The 19762-nt window shown below is 37.5% G+C and overlaps 1 protein-coding gene across 1 annotated transcript in view; it reads left to right on the forward strand.

Annotated features, from left to right (window-relative positions):
- The window catches only part of dntt (deoxynucleotidyltransferase, terminal), a 29879-nt gene that overhangs the window by 6057 nt on the left and 4060 nt on the right, over positions 1–19762 (forward strand). Inside the window, exons 3-6 of the mRNA XM_043254781.1 lie at positions 6843–6959; positions 16680–16850; positions 18360–18431; positions 18536–18659. Of these exons, the coding sequence (XP_043110716.1) occupies positions 6843–6959; positions 16680–16850; positions 18360–18431; positions 18536–18659 (484 nt within the window). The remainder of the gene's footprint in view (positions 1–6842; positions 6960–16679; positions 16851–18359; positions 18432–18535; positions 18660–19762) is intronic.

The raw sequence follows: 19762 nt of genomic DNA on the forward strand, positions 1-19762 counted from the left end.
TGAAACCACAATTATTCTTATTGATGTTGTACTTTTTTATTTATTTATTATTTTTTTCTGGAAATCACCAAAAGTCCCCACATTATAGATTTTATGTTCATTTTAGTGGATAGATTCTTATCCTCTTTTTCATGGTGTAAAAATGTGCTTGATCATTTGTAAAGCTTCCGGTCTCATCCAGGTCCAGCTGTTTTTAACTGTATGAAACAGTTTGTTTTGCTGCTCACTGTTGAACATTGGTGTATCTTTTGTTATTTTAATGTGTTATATTAATTATGAACACACTGGTTTGTTGTGCAAACATTTTAACCGTTTACTGCACATTGTTATTCTCCTTGTTATTTCCCTATAGTGTCTAACCCATGAACTTACTTCCTCATTGAAGAAAAAAAAAAGATGTAGACAACGTTGTTTGTAGAAATATCCAGGAAATTAATATAAACGGTTGAGCATGCTTAAAAATAACCTTAAGAACGGTGGCAATCAGCAAATGTTAAAAAGAAAAGCCTTTTACATCACAGTGCAACAAATAAGTAAAAATAATTACAACAAAAATTATTTGGGTCAGAAAACCGCAATAAAATGATCTCATAACAGTAACGGTGCTGTCTGAAATTTTACTTATTTTATTTATTTTTTTTAAATGCTTGCTACAGATGCGAAAATGCGTAAAATTGAACCTTGTCTGAACTTTTAATGAGTGTGTGATTTGACACCGTTTTATTTTTCAACGTGCGAAATTGTAACTGCATAATTGGAAAAAAAAAAAAAAAATGCCTAAAATTTTTAGTATTTGTTACCCGACTAGGAAATGTTCAGTTGCGTTTTTTTCTAATCTATTAGCATTACTGTGTGCTTTCGGGGTTCATGTGTTTAACCCTCAGACCCAAATATAAAATAAAATATTGAACTTATTTCACTTTTTTAATTGCATTCCAATGCATGGGTTAGAAAAAAATACATAATGACAAGCACGGCAAAATTACAGTAAAATCTAAATCTAAAATGTACTTCAAACTCGTATGCAAACATGCTAAAATAACACATCTTAGCCTTGTGACGAACAACTGTTTGTGATTCTTACACACTTTGCACACAACTTTCACTCACCGCGACTTCAACATCACCACTATTAAACTTCATTCAGCTTTTATTGTGTATTCAAAAGACGTTTTCCCTGAACGTTTGAGAATAATTTGTGTGCGCGTTTTTGGCTTGATTTGTTTAATGTCACCCACAAGCACTATAGTCCCGTTTAGAAACGTGTTGCACAATTTGAAGGCTTTTAAAAAAAAATAAAAAAATTTTTGTTGTCGTAGAATAAACAATGCAAATTTCTTGACCTTGTGTTCATTTCTAGACCTTATATCAGGCATTGAACCAAAAAAACTGTGAGCTCATGGACCTTTCTGCTGTTCTAAAACACGTATAAATCAGATGTGACCTAAAACATAAAGACTTCGCAGCCTGCTGCATGCACCGCGGGTGAAATATGGCATCTAGGTTGATTCATGTAGTGCTAAAATCATAATCGAATCACCGCTGGCCCCGTTAAATATTCATGCGCTCACACGCTGCTTACTTTGAGCGTTAACCGTTCAAATGTTGACGCTGAACATGTTAAATGCAGTTAGGATGTTTCATTACGGTAATCAAAACGGGTCTTGTACTTGTTTACGTAACGTTATTAACCTCATGAACGCAAATTACTCCTATATATACAGCTTTGCATCCTCAGGCCATGCAAGATGTAGATGAATTTGTTTCTTCCTCTGGTTTGGAGACGTGCGGCATTGTGTTCATTGCGGCGAATGGGTGCCGTCAGAATGAGAGAGCTGACCGCAGTCCGTCAGTTAACGTCCGGAGAAGAAATTTTAACGAAAATGAGCCGTAATGACCCAGAAATCTGCACGGATCGACTAATGTTCACGAGGCCGCTCTAAACCAATACGTGTACTTCCACTGCATTTCTCCGTCCCAATGCAACCATTTTAAAGTCAAAAGCACATGTTGGTGGCAAAAGCCCATTTCGTAAAGCCTGTCCGCCTCGCAGCGCTGCTTAATACAGCATCAAATAGAGGCATCGGCGCGACGCCGGGCCTCGTAGCGCATCGCTAACCGACGCCGAAGACTTATTCTCAGACACCGCGGGCTCTTCCGCAGCGCATGTGCCCCAAATAAAGAGAGATGCCGCCTGTTTCACAAACCCCATTCATCTTCCGTCTCCTCCTCGGCGGGATGCAGACGAGCGCGGGCTGTCCCGAAAGCTGCTTTTGGGCCGGCGTCGACCGGGGCGGCTTAAATGAAGACGCTTTGATTGATCCGAATATCAGTCAGGTAATGATGCGGAAGACAGTAATTGATCTGCGACATTAAAGGAATAATTCGGGCAAAAATGAGACGTCTGTCATTGTTTGCTTCCGTTTCCGTGAATCGGTCTCCAAAATGATCAAAAAAAAAAAAAAAGTATATTCAGAGTCGTTTACAAGATGCTTTGATGCATTACTGCATTTTATGTCGCAGATTTTTTTGCGTGACGGATGAAAAACATGACAAATAATAAGGTTTGAGGAGGAGATTTATCAATGGATGGTTTAACTTTGGGTCTGTTTCTCATGCAAAGATGTCAGATAATTGCAAGATGAGTGCAAGACATTATATATATATATATATATATTTTATTTATTTATTTTAGTTATTTGCCAAGGCATCTAAGATTTTCATCTAAGATTTTTATTTTATTTGATCTTTATATAATTTGATTATTTATTTATATATATATATATATATATATATATATATAATTAATATATTATATTAAAATATACAATTTTTTTTTTTTAATAGGTATAGTTTTAGCACTGGATTCTGAACTTTTATAAAGATGCACAATGAGGTAAAATGCACCATTTCCAAAGAAGCAGCCTTTATTAGCTCTTTAAAAATGGCGTTCTCCCTTCGCTCTTTCTCTCCTGAAGACAAGCTGCATCCTTTACGTCCACCGACTCGTACCGATTGTAAGAAACACAGATAAACACGCCTCTCTCTGCCGTCTAGACGGATGGGATGATCACAAACGAGAGTGTGTGTGTCTTCAGAGACATCTGTTTGGCTATCAGTCATGCACTTGGAGAGGAAGCGGAGGCCTAATCAGGAGGGATGTGAACCCGAGCCGGGCCGCTGTTCAGGGTGTGATCTCATTAACCCGCTCAAGTGTTAGCCATTAACCCTCAGCAGACGCTTCTCTCACCTGCATTCATTTCAGCTGCTCATTGTTTCGGACGGTTGAAGAGTCTGACCTCCAGAGGTGACTGCACCCCCTGGTGTCAGACGTAACACGCTTTTCATTTGCTCCCAAAGCGGCGCGCAGCATGAGAAGTACTACTTCCTTGATAATTTGAGCCGCTGATTCCGAAAATAGCCTGTTTTGCTGGAACACGTCACGCTTTGTCGGTAAATATGATGCATTTTTGCTTTAGAGAGCCATTAATAAGTCAAAGAAGTCTTTTGCCTTAATTGGGAAAAAAAGCTATTTGTTAAATGCTCAGACCATTTTCACTTTATTTGGACAATTTAATTTATTTTATGAAAATTGGTGTAGGATTAACTGAACATTGACCATGTAGAAGCCTAAACATAAATATCGGTATCTTTTTAAATACAATTTTTTTTAAGTTTTCTTGGCAACAGTTAGGTAAGGTTGACATGGAAATGAACTCTGAGCTTAAATATTCTGTATTAAATACTAATTTATATTTATACACACACGCACACACAGAGAGAGTTTAAAATATAAATTTTTTTTTTTCCTTTTTGTTTAAAATAATTTTATTTTACATAATGTCATGTGCCTTTTATCATTTTTATTTTTATATGTATTAATTTTGCATTTTAGAAATTTTTGTACTTTAATCTAAATTTAATTTATATTTTAGTAATCCTGTGTGCTTTAAAAAAAAAAAATGTTATATATATATATATATATATATATATATATATATATATATATATATATATATATATATATATATCATTTATATTTCAGTCTTAGTACAAGTTTAAAGTTTGTTTTTATATTTATAAAAAAACAACAACATCAAAAAATAAACAAACTGATTCAATGTATTTATTAATTAAACGTAATCAATTTGAGTAATATTAGGCCCTTTTTTGAAATTATTATTTATTATTTCGACATTCTGAAATGTGTAATAGATCTGGAGAGATAATTGTAAAAATGTCTCAAATTGAAGGACTTTAATTGAAGGAAATATGAAGGACTTTAGATGGGTTTTGGAGTATATACTTGGCAAATCAGAGCAGTTTGAGACCTCGTTTAGTCACCATTTTCTTTCCATGCAATCTTACCGCAGTCTAGGACAAAATAGAGGGTATTTTTTTAGACATTGGAAATGAATATTTTTGCCTGAGTGGCAGTGAAAAGGCATGTGAAGTCAGAGACCCACAGCGAGGTCTGGTGTCACAGGAAGGGAAATTAAATCTGAAAGTGCCTTTAACTATCATAACTTAATGGGGGACCAGATTAGTTTCTGATTTGCCCTGAAATAGTCATCATACAGGTATTATATGCAGCCTCTTTATGCTTGTGAAGGAGGTGACGCCCCTGACGGCGAATAATGGCTCTGATTTCTCTCACTTCTGAGCGCTCGATGCTTGTGCTGGAGGGGAGTGAAGATATCAGGCCTCTTTTCATTCAGATCCCCGACTCCTCTAAAATAGCTGGCGGTCAGAACAGCGTGCTAGCGTTCGCTTTCCCCGCCGAATCTCTGAATCGGCCATTATCGCAATGTGCTGAGATGATTGCGCAGGTCATTTTCAGGGGTACAGACTCCCGTTGCATCGAGCAATTATTCCCAGAGCGCTGACATTACAGCTGTAACCCCGTAGTGAGTCGGGAGGGGGCGAATAATCAAACGGCAATTCATGAGGGCTAAACTTGAGCTGCTGCCTGTAATTGTAAATCGCAAAGCTGTAATTGATTCTGATAGGTCCTGTCGTTATTGCCCTGTTCCTGTGTGACGAGATAAACGCTCATTAGCAGGCGCAACCGGACTCGTGCGTGTTCTGAGGATAATGTGATGAGTGAGTGTTTGCCTGCGCAAAAGATCCTGCTGTGAAGCTAAGAAGTGGTAGGTGGTTGCTAGGGTGTTGCTATGCTATGTGGTTGCCATGATATGGCTTTGCAGCCGCTTGTGTATTGTAGTTGGTTGCTAGGGTGTTGCTATGCTATGTGGTTGCCATGATATGGCTTTGCAGTTGCTTAAGTATTTTGGGTGGTTGTCAGGGTGTTGCTATGCAGTTTCAAAGGGGGGGTTGCTAGGTGATTAAGGTTTCTGGGTAGTTGCTATGTGGTTGCCATAATATGGCTTTGCAGTCACTTGTGTATTCTAGTTGGTTGCTAAGGTGTTGCTATGTGGTTGCCATGATATGGCTTTGCAGTCGCTTGTGTATTCTAGTTGGTTGCTAGGGTGTTGCTATGCTATGTGGTTGCCATGATATGGCTTTGCAATCGCTTGTGTATTCTAGTTGGTTGCTAGGGTGTTGCTATGCTATGTGGTTGCCATAATATGGCTTTTGCTGAGGTATTCTGTGTGGTTACTAGGACGAAGCTATGCAGTTGATAGGGAGTATTGGGTGGTCAGTGTAGAATTGCTATGTCATTTCTGTTGTGTTGCAAGGGGTCTTGCAAGCAGTTTCTAGGGTAATTGCTAGGTATGTAGTTGTGTCTAAGGTGTTCTAGGTGGTATCTAGAATATATTCTGAATGATTATTAGGGTGTTGCTATGCTATTTCGAGAGTGGTTACTAGATTTGTATTTATGTTGGTTGCTAGGTATTTGGTATGTAACTCTGTGTAAGGTGTTCTAGATGTTAGGGTATTCTGAGTGGTTGCTTGGTTGTTGCTATTCAGTTGTGAGCGTGAATACTAGGGTGTTGCTTAGTGGTTGTAAGGGTTTCTGGGTAGTTAATATGTGGTTGCCACGATATGCTTTGAGTTGCCTGTGTATTTTGGGTGGTTGTCAGGGTGTTGCTACGCAGTTTCGAAGGGGATTACCAGGCCATTGCTTGGTTGATTGTTAGGGTTTCTGGGTAGTAAGAAGGTTTTTGCTATCATGTGTCTTTGCAGTTGCTCGAGTATTCAGGGTGCTTGACATTTGGTATGTACAGTAATTGCATATAGTAATTCCCAGAGTGCTGACACTGCAGCTGTAATCCCTCAGTGAATCAGGAGGGGGTGAATAATCAAATGTCAATTCACGAGGGCTTAACTTGAGCTGCTGGCTGTAATTGTAAATCATAAGGCTGTAATTGATTCTAAATGTCTGTAATTGTTCCTGTGTGACGAGATGAACGTATAATCGCATGCTCTCACGTGTTCAGAGGATAATGTGACCGTTTACCTGCATAAATGATCCTAAGAAGTGGTAGGTGGTTGCTAGGGTGTTGCTATGCTATTTCGAGAGTGGTTAAGAGATTTTTAGAAAGTGTAGTTGCTAAGTACTCAGTATGCAATTGTGTCTACTGCTAGGGTACTCCACATGGTTGTTAGGGCTTTTCTATGTAATTTTACAGGTCTTCCAGATGTATTTTGGGTGGTTGCTATGGACCCTCCTTTATTGTAATGTTTTTTTTTTTTTTTTTTTCAGATCTGCATGACAAGCAGTTACTTGTTTTGCCCAAACACCATTAATCATTCTATATGTAAATATCGAGAGGCTTTGTGAACTGGTTTATGCCACTTGTTAATTGTGATCTAATATTAACTGAACATCTTCTGATTGATTTGAGTCTCTCTCTCTCTCTCTTTGTGTTTGTGAACAGAATCCCGCTGTGGATCAGAGGTCGTACGCGCATCCGTCGGCCAAACCCGAGCCTGCTCTGTCTCCGTACGCCTGCCAGAGACGAACGACACTGGATAACCACAATAAGATCTTTACAGTGAGTACAAACGCTCGTGTGTGTGCTGATAATCAAAGTCGAAGATTGGAAAGGACACTGAGATATTTTTTAAAACAGACATCACAGTGTTCCTGAGTTATTTTAATCACTGGTCCACATGCAGCACAGTATGGACCTAACAGAAGGGGGCCGAACCACACACACACACACACACACACCCATTAAAATGCCCATTAGCTGCTTCCTCAAAAATACCCTTTTCCAGTAAAACTATTACAAAAATTCCTTTTTGTAGCATGTTTTGGGCACTTTTCCAGTAAGTTTTAACATCCCACCAATAGAATCCATTACATACCAATAGACACCATTATACTTTCCATTAAAAACCAATGCAATTCCCTTCTTTTGGGCAGGGATCTATAGGTTTTTTTTCAGCAGGGCTGTACACTGTGCCGTTTCTCATGACAAACACAGCCATTTATGTCAGAAAAGGGTAGGGACCATTTTTTCTTCTTCTTTCTGTCGTTTCATACGTAACACTTTTATGGCCGGTATTGTTTCTGCTTCTGGTTTGACTCCGATAACCCTGTCTCCGATCTCTAACCACTGCCCTTTTGACTTTGTCCATCTCAATAAAACGATGCACGTGGATTCCATCTGCCAGGATGTTGCTAGGTGGTTGTCAGGGAGTCCTGAGTGGTTGCTACATTGTTTCCAGGGTGTTCCGCGTGGTTGCCAGGATGTCGCCAAGCGGTTACTTAGCTGTTCACGGGGTTACCAAGGCATTGCTAAGTGGTTTTTAACGAGGGTTTTGGGTTCCGGGAAGTTGCTTAGTGGTTGCTAGGGAGATCTGAGCGGTTACCGCAGCGTTGCTAAGTGATTTCAAGGGTGTTTTGGGTGCTAGAGTGTCGTTAAATGGTGGTTAACAAGTTACCAGGGTGTTTATCTTGGTTCATCTTTGGTCAAAATATGTTTTTTAGTTTTAGAAGTAAGCTTTTATAATCGGTGAATTTAGTCAAACTTGTACTGTGTGTATCTGACGTGCCTCATCACGTCAACCGGTAGAAAAATAGGGTCCAATCATTTTTTGTTCTCACAAGAAGTGGAAACTCCACCAGAAGGCTTTGGTTTTGTCTTGTTTGTAAGGTTACAGGCCTGCTATCAGTCGTCGAGCAAAACTTTAGTCATGTTCTGCTTTAAATATTTACGTGGCGCTCCGACATAAACCCCTAACAGATTCACCTTGGGCTTCCGCGAGGGAAAATTACAAGCAACTCTTGAGACGCTGCCAGAAGTTTCGGCACAAGGAGCGCGTTCGGTGCCAGAACTGACGAACGCTGGAGGTTCAAGGGCTTTCGGATGCGCAAGGCGTCGCTCGCTGATTATTACAGCTGATGTGTTGCGCTTCTTTGAACATTAATCAAGAGGAAAACCGTGTGAGAATACGCTTTGTTTCAGATTTGACATTTACGCAGACTCGTATTTGGCGTTCGCCGACGTTAATAAATCAATTACGATGAAAGGGAAAACGGCTCCGACTGACAGGGTGAGGTGAACCGTAATCGAGACGCGCAGATTAAAATCTCCTCTGTATTTCGCCGGCAAATATGATATTTTAATGGAAAACAGAGACTTGATTGTGTATTGCCAGGAGAGGAAAAACACCTGCAATACAAACACATTATTGAGAATAATGACTGAGCTGAAGAACAGCAGGAGGAGGTGAGATGAGCTCAGGGTGTTTGTGAGAGACACGATCTGTTTTGTCTTGACTACAAATGCCATGTGTGTGCATTTTAGCCTTTTTATATATTTATATATCCATATTTTGCATCAAATCGGTCTACTTGCGTCGTCGTATAGCTGTGGTTGAGCACTTTGCTCAGTAAACCTCAATGCATTGGTAAATCAGAGGTGTTTTACTAGTTTACCGTCAGTGTCTAGCTAGTTACAATTATTACTATTTTTATTATGCTTTTATTTAACCTGTAATGCATTGTTAACGCTGACCATTAAATTAGTTCTCATTTGAGATTTTAAACACTTAACGTGTCTAAAAATGTAACGTCTTTGAAGTTATAATGTGACACGAATGCATGCGCTTGTAACAAGAAAATGCATAAATTCGATCCGTTTGGGAGTTGTTGTTTTTTTCTCGGATACTTAAGTTTTTGCGATCAACTTCAAAATCGGAATGTGACCCAAGACATATTTCTATGATGTTTATAACCGTTATAGGTTACAAAATTTATTGTGCAATATTTATTTTTGGTAAAACGAACTCATAAACTCGCAATTCTGAGAACTTGCAATTTTTTGCGACTTTATATCTCCTATATCAGACTTTTTTTCTCATAATTGCGAGTTTATATCTCACAGGTCTGATAAATAAAAAAAGTCATAATTGCGAAAAAAGGCAGAATTGTGAGATAAAAAGTCGCAATAACATTTTTTTTTATTATTCAGTGGCAGAAACGGGCTTCCATAGCATTTTAAAGTCTTTTTTGAGGAAGTAGTAATATTGTGAAGGAAATAGTGACTTTATAGTAAATATTTTTGTCATATTTATTTTGACAGCACTTATTCACTATTGACCTTTCTTTAGCAATAGTTAGTGCAGTAGTATTAGGAAAGTAGAAATAAAGCATTAATATGTGCTTAATTACTAGTAATAAATGACTAATATTCTAGTAATATGTGTTACCTTTAGTTTAAATAAACTGTTGAGTTTATGTAGGTTTGGTCTGTTACATAAGCTGCTAGTCTTTAAAACAAAATTCAGTTTTTAAAAAATAGATCAGTCAAACTTACTGTGAATCTCAAATCATTTGAATAATTTCGATTAAATTTTGTGCATAATTGATCGTGAGTAGTTTTAGTGAAGCTGAGTGTTTTCCGGTTGGTTTGGCATGATTTTTACATGTTAATATACATTAAATTATTCAATCGCTTATAATATTATTATTATTATTATTATTATTCCCACAGTATTTGATTGCTAGAGTGTTCTAGATTTCGTTGCAATGTTAATGCAATGTGTTGCAAAAACACCATTTAAATCAACTGTTTATCTTTATTATTAAATGGCAAAAATAAAAAATATTATTTTCTTAGCATGCATACTTAATACATAAATTCTTGTTACAATGAATGACCCTTTAGTGTGTAAATGTAGTAAAGTGGGGAAAATGTCTGATGTTTACGTTTGAAATTGCAAATAATTGTATTTTTTTGGAATTAAAATTTTTTGGGAAAAACAACAATTTATTTCACTTATTTTTTTTTTTAAAGTAAACCTTTTTCACTTTTGACTCCTTTTTTCATATAAATTTTTTTTTAAATATATTTAAATGTATATTTTTATATTTATAGATAGATAGATATATTATTTATCTAAACATCTAAAGTCTGAGTTACTATGGCTTTTCTCTTTCTTTCTTTCTTTCTTTCTTTCTTTCTTTCTTTCTTTCTTTCTTTCTTTCTTTCTTTCTTTCTTTCTTTTTCCCTCATTATGTCTTCACTCTACTTTCTTAAAGTTTTCTCCGTCCCTGCGTCCGTCTGAAGCCCTGACCGTCACGCTGTGAAAGCGCTCAGAGAAGCGTGTGTGGGAATAAATGCTGGCTGATTTAACGTGGAGGGTGTAAATAGACATTAACGAGCGGGCGTCGCGTGTCGTGTGCTTTCATCTCTCGGCCCCGGAGCCACAGCCGGGGCCCACAGCAGCCCCGAGAAGGTCTTTCCCGATCGATGTCTCTCTAACGAATCCCAGCCACGGCTGCTAATGAAAGCCAGCTCGGTGTTATCCGATGGCCGCTGTTTACATCTTCCATCTTACGGCAGCGGATACGCCGGTCGTTATGTGTGCCGCCGCGTGGATGAAAGCCTTTTTGTGGCTTGTCCGTTATTTTCAGAGGCCGGTTCTGGAGTCGCTCCGGCATGGATAAAGGATCGGCAGGGAAGTCGACTCAGATTGTCCCTGGAGTCAGGAGAGGGTTACCTGCACGTAGCCCTCGTCTCAAACCTTACATCTGCTGCGTTCTGCGGAGATTGTGGGTAAAAACGACACACTTTGGCGGGAGAGACTGACACAGACAGTCGAGGTTTTGCTTTTAAGGTTTGTTTAGAGACGAGGTTATCTGGAATAGATCATACTATAATAATAATAGACCAACTAGAAGACTCCAGAGAGTGAGCGTCTAACTTTATAAAAAGCACAAGTGTTATTAAAACATTATGCATGCTTTATTGTATTTTATAATGCATTTTCATTTTATTTTGTGTATATATACAGCATGTATGCATTTCAGAAAAATATTGTTTCTATATTATAGTATAATATAAATTCTGTAAATATAAATACAGGCATGCAAATAATTATATAGTGTGTGTACATGCACACAAATAAAAAATAAATGTACACATGCATATATTATGCAAACATAAACTTTTATTTAGGATACAATTAACCGTTTGACAGCACTGTATTGTAAAATTTTTTTATTTTAAATAAAAAAAAAAAGTCTTTGCTCATCAATGCTGTCTATTTGGTCAAAAATACAATAAAAACTACAAAATTGTGACGTTGTTATAATTTAAAATATTGTGTTTTTATGTACATATCTGTTAAAATATTAATATAAATAAAATTAAATTTAATAAATTAAACAAATTCTTTGCAGTAATGTTTAGTATGTGATATGCAGCCTCGGTGAGCAATGATGATTTCTGATCAAATGAATGAATCGATTCATTGGGAATGAATAAAAGCGGTCGTTGTAGATGGAAACGGTAAACCCCGGGCCGTCGTTGTCTACAGTGTTTATCATGCTCGGTGCACGATGCTCACATAACCCAGAATATGAGTTTGATCGGGGGGAAACAACACAGGTGGGCTTCAGCAAACAAATCCAGAACATCACGGTGTTATTGCAGAGACTCGTTCATCATACACTCAATGCTAACGTCTTTTCATAGCGTTACGGTGCAGGTGTGTGTTCAGACGTCTTCATTAGAGCTGCAGATCTCGTCTTGAGCTCTCAGCGAGACGCCAGCACTCCTTCGGCACAGCAGGAGCACACACACACACACACACTCCTGCTGTTCTCACACTCCGGGACTCTCATCCTCACACACACACACACTTGCAGTAGGACTCGACCCCGTGACCTCTGGCATTACCAGCCCGCTGCTCTCATTAACCAGTGCTGTGTGTGTCTCTGTGTGTGTGTGTGTCTCTGTGTGTGTGTGTGTCTCTGTGTGTGTGTGTGTGTGTCTCTGTGTGTGTGTGTGTGTCTCTGTGTGTGTGTGTGTCTCTGTGTGTGTGTCTCTCTCTGTGTGTGTGTGTGTGTGTGTCTCTGTGTGTGTGTGTGTGTGTGTGTGTGTGTGTGTGTGTGTGTGTGTGTGTCTGTGTCTCTGTGTGTGTCTCTGTGTGTGTGTCTGTGTGTGTGTCTGTGTGTGTGTGTGTCTGTGTGTGTGTCTGTGTCTCTGTGTGTGTCTCTGTGTGTGTCTCTGTGTGTGTGTGTGTGTGTGTCTGTGTGTGTGTGTGTGTCTGTGTGTCTGTGTCTGTGTGTGTGTGTCTGTGTGTGTGTGTGTGTCTCTGTGTGTGTGTGTGTGTGTGTGTGTCTCTGTGTGTGTGTGTCTGTGTCTCTGTGTGTGTGTGTGTGTGTGTCTCTGTGTGTGTGTGTGTGTGTCTCTGTGTGTGTGTGTGTGTGTGTCTCTGTGTGTGTGTGTGTGTCTCTGTGTGTGTCTCTGTGTCTCTCTGTGTGTCTCTGTGTGTGTCTCTGTGTGTCTCTGTGTGTGTGTCTGTGTCTCTGTGTGTGTGTGTCTCTCTGTGTGTGTGTGTGTGTGTGTCTGTGTGTCTCTGTGTGTGTGTGTCTGTGTGTGTGTGTGTGTGTGTGTGTGTGTGTGTGTGTCGTGTGTGTGGTGTATGTCCCGGTCTGGAGGGTTTTTAAATCAGTCCGGTCACATTCTCGTCCTGAGAACAGAGCTGCTGTGTGTCTTGATGCACACCTTACACACTAAACCTGTGCACACTCTCCTCAGAGTTTCCTTCCAGACGTCCCGATCCCCGGGAAATGTTCAGAGAACTTTTCTGTGAAGTTATAAAGGCGTCGTTTCGTAGCGTTCATGCGTTGGAAACTCTTAAAAAGCATTTCTCCCTTGGTTATGCACACAGCGTATGTCCTTCAGCCACGCCAGGAATCATTTTTTAAAAGTAAAATAAATTATAATAGAAAACGTATATTTCCAGTTTTGTAAAATTGCATTGTCACAATATTCAGGTCTTACTGTACTTTTGAGCAAGTTGATAAAAAGTGTGTGTGTGTGTGTGTGTGTTGAATAAAATGTATGTTATTTACGGTATATTTAGTTATTTCTTCAAATTCATTGTATCTCAATATATTACAATCTATAATGCATTCTTTTTTTTTGATGAGTTTTTTATGTATAGTATAGAATTAATTTGACTTTTTTTGGCTTTTTTTAAATTTAAGTATGATGATAAATTATTTTAACCACTGATCTATTTTAGACTTTTTTTTTTTTTTTTTTCAAGGGATCACTTACATTTTTAAATGAAAATACGTACAGAAGCTGTCAAATGCCACGATATTAACATTTTTACTGTATTAATGACTGGATAAATGCATCCTTGGTGAGCAAAAGAGAACGACTGCAATAAGTCCAGACTTTTGACCACATATTTCATGACCCAAGTTTGCTTATTTTGACTCATTTTATAAACTTAAGCGCAATTCAAAACCGGATGAAACGCAAGGCATGGAGAAGTAAGGATGAAACGACGACTAATAATGAAACAATAAGGACAGGAACTTAACCAAATATGGGCGTACGAGGAAACGCACCAGCCGGACCTGTACTCTGTAGAAACTATATGATCAAGAATCTCTTTTTACATTAGTTTAACTCCAGATGAAATTGGGCTCAGTTTAATGTCGTTTAAGTTGCAAGGACTTACACCATCGAGCCGATTCTCCTTTTAAAAAGTAAACCTTTAAAAGAAACGCTCACCAAAACATGAAAACCCTTCTGTTCCACAAAAGCTTCTTTTTGGCGAAGGAGCGTTCTTTAGTTTGTAAAAAAAGAGATTTTCTCTTTTCCTTCAGAGAACCAAACTATTTATTTTACCTACATTTACGTTTTGTTTGTCAAAAGATTTTTCATTTATGTCGTAAATCATTGAAATAATAAGCGAAGCTCGTGCTCTATGAAGATATTTAGTGAACTGGCTTCCGTGAACGTATTAAAACTTCATTTTTGATCATTAATAAGCATTGCAAAGAACGTCATTTGCATAAATGCAAAGGCTGTATTCTCAATTTTTCTCATTTTAACAAAGCGTGCATCAATGGAAAGCTTATTTATTCCCTTTTCGGACGATGCATAATCATCAGATTTGGAAAAATTGAGACTTGTGACTGGTTCTGTGCTCCAGGATCACATCTAATTGTAGCCCAAAAATAGAAATGTAGTACGAGCATAAATCAAAGGGCATCAAGTACTTTCTTAAATGGCAAATTAAATCGTGCTTAAATATTGCTTTATGGTCCTAATTTGCCATAAATTTACTTAATATTCAGGATTTCTGAATATATTGTGAGATTTCAGATATTTCTTTTTTGCTCCTATAGACAGTCTATGGTACAAAATTATAATATAGTTCACTGAAATGTTATTTTATTATATATATATTTATTATTATTATTATTATTATTATTTTATTTTTTTTTTTTTTTTAAATTTTGGAAGGTAAAAAAAGAGATTTTTCTTTTTCCTTTAAAGAACCAAACTATTTATTTTAGCTACATTTACATTAAAAAAAAGTTTTTGTTTGTCAAAAGATTTTTCATTTATGTCATAAATCATTTAAATATTAAGCGAAGCTCGTGCTTTATGAAGATATTTTGTGAATGTATTAAAATGTAATCATTAATAAGCATTGCTAAGAACTAAATTTGCATACATTTTAAAGGTGATTTTCTCAATATTTTTCAGTCATTTCGTATTTTAACAAAGCGTGCATCAATGGAAAGCGTACTTATTCCGTTTTCAGGCGATGCGTAATCCTCAAAGTGCCTTCTGGCTGGTTTTGTGCTCCAGGATCGCATCTAATCGTAGGCCCAAAATAAAAAAACGAGAAACGTAGCGAGCTGAACGAATGGTTTCCTCTTCAGAAGAACAGTTTAAGCTCGGTTGTGAAGAGCGTATGCGATGCTGCCGGTCCTCGGGGAAGCGCTCGTGAACAAGCGGACAATGAGCGGTTCCTCTCGACTGACCACAGAGCCACGAGTCGCTGTGAGGTCATCTGAAGAACGGCATGATGGGAAGAACACAGAGCTGTCCTCCGCCGGCTCGGGTCGCTGCACAGACCGTGTAAATCTACACCTGACTTACTTTCTCTTTTCATCTCTTCTCCTCCCTCCTGCTGCCTTTTATTTGACCTTTTTACAGTTTTTTTTCCTCAGTCATGTTTTCTGTGTTTTTCACACTTCATCTCCGCCTGTCATTCTCCACCGTCTCTGGAGGTCCTGGCAGAGAAATATATTATTTACCAGTTTATATATATTTATGTATTTATCAAAACAGCATATATGATTTATATCCAGTATTATATAATTATATAGGAGTTTTTATTTGTTTTTTTTTCAAAATAAATAAATGATATATTAATAAATATTTATATATTAATATATATATATATATTTTTTTGTGTTTGTTGTTTTTATTGTTTTATTATTTTAGTTCGCCTTTTTTTTAACCTAATCATTAATTGGAATTGCACATTGTAAAAGTTAATTTTTATATATATATATATATATATATATATTTATTTTATTTTATTTTATTTTATTTTACAATTTTTTTTTGCATTAAAATTTGGATTTTGTTTTTGCTAGTTTTTTTAATCTATGTTAATGTATACAAATACTTGTAATATTTTGCCACTTCAAAAATGAAAGACAAATGGAAGATAATTAGCTTATAATAAATGAGCAAAAGCACGGTTTTATTTTAGTTTTTCATAATTCATCTCCTGTTGCATTTCTCCTTAAAAGCAAAATAAGTAAATTATATTCTTAGATAAGATTATTATTATAATGATTATTAAGCAAATTTCCCTTTAAATTCTCGTTGAAATTTAATTAAAATGGTCATTTATGAAAATATGTGATAAACCTTGTCATTTATGCTCATTTGATTGTAAAAAATGATTAAATTAGTTTTCCCCCTAATATTTACATTTTTGCGGGTTTTGTTGGGGTTGTTTTTCATATTTTTATATTTTTTTAATTATTATTATTATTATTATTATTATTATTATTATTATTATTATTATTTATTTAGTAATACATGTCTATATAATTGTCATTTATTTTAAACAATTAATTTAGCTTTGGCAACTTGCTGAAATAAAACAAATGTGTGTTTTTTAAACATTATATTTAATTACATACACGTTTTTAACTATCTTTAAAAAAGTGTGTGAAATATTTACTTCTTTTATGTTTAAGAATTAAATTGATTAATTTATTCAGTATCTATAAACATGATTTATAATATCTTTTTTAGATTTTAAGCTCACTTTAGGACTATTATGAGTTAGTTTTCGTTGGGTTTTGTGGTTCAATGCATTCGTTATACCGACCTGCATTTATCTGAGGGTCCTTCAGTTTTTCGGCAAGGAGGGCCGTTTTAAGAAGGATCTTGTAATAATGGAGTGGCGTGTGATTTCCGTAGGATGCGTTGGAGGTGCTGGCGGAGAACCTGGAGTTCGGTGGGAATCAGGGCCCGAGCCTGGCGTTCAAAAGAGCCGTGTCCGTGCTCAAGAGCCTCCCGGCGGCCCTGAGACGTCTGGAAGACACGCAGCGTCTGCCCTGCCTCGGAGAACACAGCCGGGCCATCATAGAGGTGAGCTGCGTCTTTCCTCAGGGACACAAGAAGTCAGAAGATCAGACAAAACTATTTTGATTTTGTTTTTTGTTATGACAGTTAAGCTAACTTCCCCCTCAAATTCTCAATATATCATTTAAATTGTCCTTTAATAAATTGGATTTATGCTCATTTGAGCCTGATGAATGTTGCAGCATTTTAATTGTTAGCGTTTTTCTTAATTCAGACGAGCACACATCAAAGGCAGTGCGTCAAATACTTTCTTAAATGGCAAATTAAATCATGCTTAAATGAAGCTTTACGGCCCTAAATTGACCTAATATTCAGGATTTCTTAATATATTGAGAGATTTCAGATATTTCTCTTTTGCTCTTATAGACAGGATATGATTATATATGAATATGAAATGAAAATTATAATCATATAAAGCTATGAAAATTATATATATATATATATATATATATATATATATATATATATATATATATATATATATATATATATATATATGTATATATGTATATGTATATGTATATATATGTATATGTGTGTGTGTGTATGTGTGTATATATATATATATATATATATATATATATATATATATATATATATATATATATATATATATATATATATATATTTAAACTTATTTATGTATATTTATAATATATATAATAAAAATATGTATTTATTTAACATTTATTTATATTTATATTTATATAATATATAAATATACATATATATTACATGCATGTGTACTGTGTATATTTATTATGTATATATAAATGCATACACAAAGTATATATTTAGAAAATATTTATTTATGATATAAACACATTTTTACATGTACATAATAAATAAAACGCATCTCTTCCATCTTTCTGAGCCTCTATCTGATTTCATTCTTTAAAAAAAAAGAATTGCTCTCTATTTATTTATTCAGTGCTTGTTTTCATGTTTTCGAGGGCCTCTCCTCCGCCGGGTTGAATATTTCTCGTGTGTTTGTGTTCGTCTGACAGCCGAAGTCTGGAGAATACAAGGAAGAGCTTGTAATACGCCGTTTTAAAAGACGAAAGACAATTAGCTCTTAATAATTGAGCGACGCCGCTTTCCTCCGTGGCTGCCAGCGGCGTTTCCGTTTCTCCGACGATGATGAACCGAATGGCTCGCAGACAATCAAACGACCAGTTCCCCCTGAAACGCTCGCCTGCTCCTCGCTGGGTCGACGTGTTGAGTTTAAGTAGCTCCTGGGATTAATGGCAAGCGCGTTTGACGGGGAAGTCGATCACGGGGTGATGAACGTGGAAGCGAGGCGCTCTGGATGTGATTAACACGCTGAGAGTTCTCCCTGCGGGCCGAGAGACCGGAAGACGGCATCTTATAAAGCATCTTCACAACAGCGATGGGAGACGAGCGTTTCATTAGACTTATTAAGCTGCAATTAACCAGGACGCAGTGTGTGTGTGTGTGTGTGTGTAATCATAACAGCTGAGCTGGATTGAGCGTGTCTGACGTCTCTGTCTTCAGGAGATCTTCGAATGCGGCTCTTCCTCCAGAGTTGAAGAGATACTGAAGGACGAGAGGTATCGGACTATGAAGGTAAAGTGAGGCTCTCTGTCACTGTGTGTGTGTGTGTGTGTGTGTGTGTGTGTGTGTGTGTGTGTGTGTGCGCGTGGTGACCTGTGTGTTGTTTTGTGGCTTAGTTGTTCAGCAGTGTCTTCGGGGTCGGGCCCAAAACAGCGGAGAACTGGTTCTTTCGAGGACTGAGGACGTTCGAGCAGGTCCTGAGTGAACCCAGCATCAGACTGAACCGGATGCAGACCGCAGGTGAACACCGACTCCTCCACCACATACACACCCATATAATTGATCGTTTCGGTGGTGTGCCAAAGTTTGGGCACCCCTTTTGATGAGAAATTAAATATACAGGAGACAAACACAGTGATATTTGAGAAGTGAAACAAACTTGATATGATTGATGGGAAGTGTGCACAAACTATTTAAACAAAATTAGCCATGTGGATAAATTTAGGCGCCCTTGTCATTTTATTGATTTCAATACCTTTAGCACTCATTATTAGACCTCAAAATAGGTTTGGTAACCTCAGTGACCCTTGACCTCAACACGTAGGTGAATCCAATCATGAGAAAGTATTTAAAGGAGGCCAAGCGTTTCTTCTCTTTGCATCTTCTCTAAAGTGAGCCTTAAAACAACTCTCAGACGACCTGAAAACAATGATTGTTGAACGTCACGGTTTAGGGGAAGGATGCAGAAAGCTGTCTCGGAGATTTAAGCTCTCGGTTTCAACTGCGAGGAACATTGTGAGGAACTGGAAGACCAGAGGCACGGTTCTAGTTAAGGCCCGAAGTGGCAGACCAAGGAAAATCTCAGATGAGCAGAGGATGGTGAGAAGAGTCACAGTCAGACAACAGACCGGCTCCAAAGACCTACAGCATCATCTCATAATCATTTACACAAGGAGACGCTGTGGACGAGTGATGAGGAAAAAGCCTTCTCTCTGCACACGCCGCAAACGGTGTTATGCTAAAGCTGATTTGGACAAGCCTGCTTCATTTTGGAATAAGGTGCTGTGGACTGATCAAACTAAAATAGAGTTATTTGGGCAAAACAAGGGAAGCTATGCATGGCTGAAAAACACGGCATTTCAAGAAAACACTGTCTGCCTACGGTAAGATTGGGTGGAGGTTCATCAAGCTGTGGGGCTGTGAGGTCAGTGCAGGGACTGGGAGTCTTCTTAAAGGTCAGGGTCGCATGGATTCCACTCAATATCAGCAGATTCAGGAGAACAATGTCCAGGAATCAGTGACAAAGTGGAAGTTGCTCCGGAGCTGGATCTTTCAACAAGACAACGACCCTAAACACTGCTCAGAGTCTACAGAGGAACAAGTACCACGTTCTGGAACCATCT

Source organism: Puntigrus tetrazona, chromosome 13, assembly GCF_018831695.1.
Source record: "Puntigrus tetrazona isolate hp1 chromosome 13, ASM1883169v1, whole genome shotgun sequence".
Taxonomy (NCBI): domain Eukaryota; kingdom Metazoa; phylum Chordata; class Actinopteri; order Cypriniformes; family Cyprinidae; genus Puntigrus; species Puntigrus tetrazona.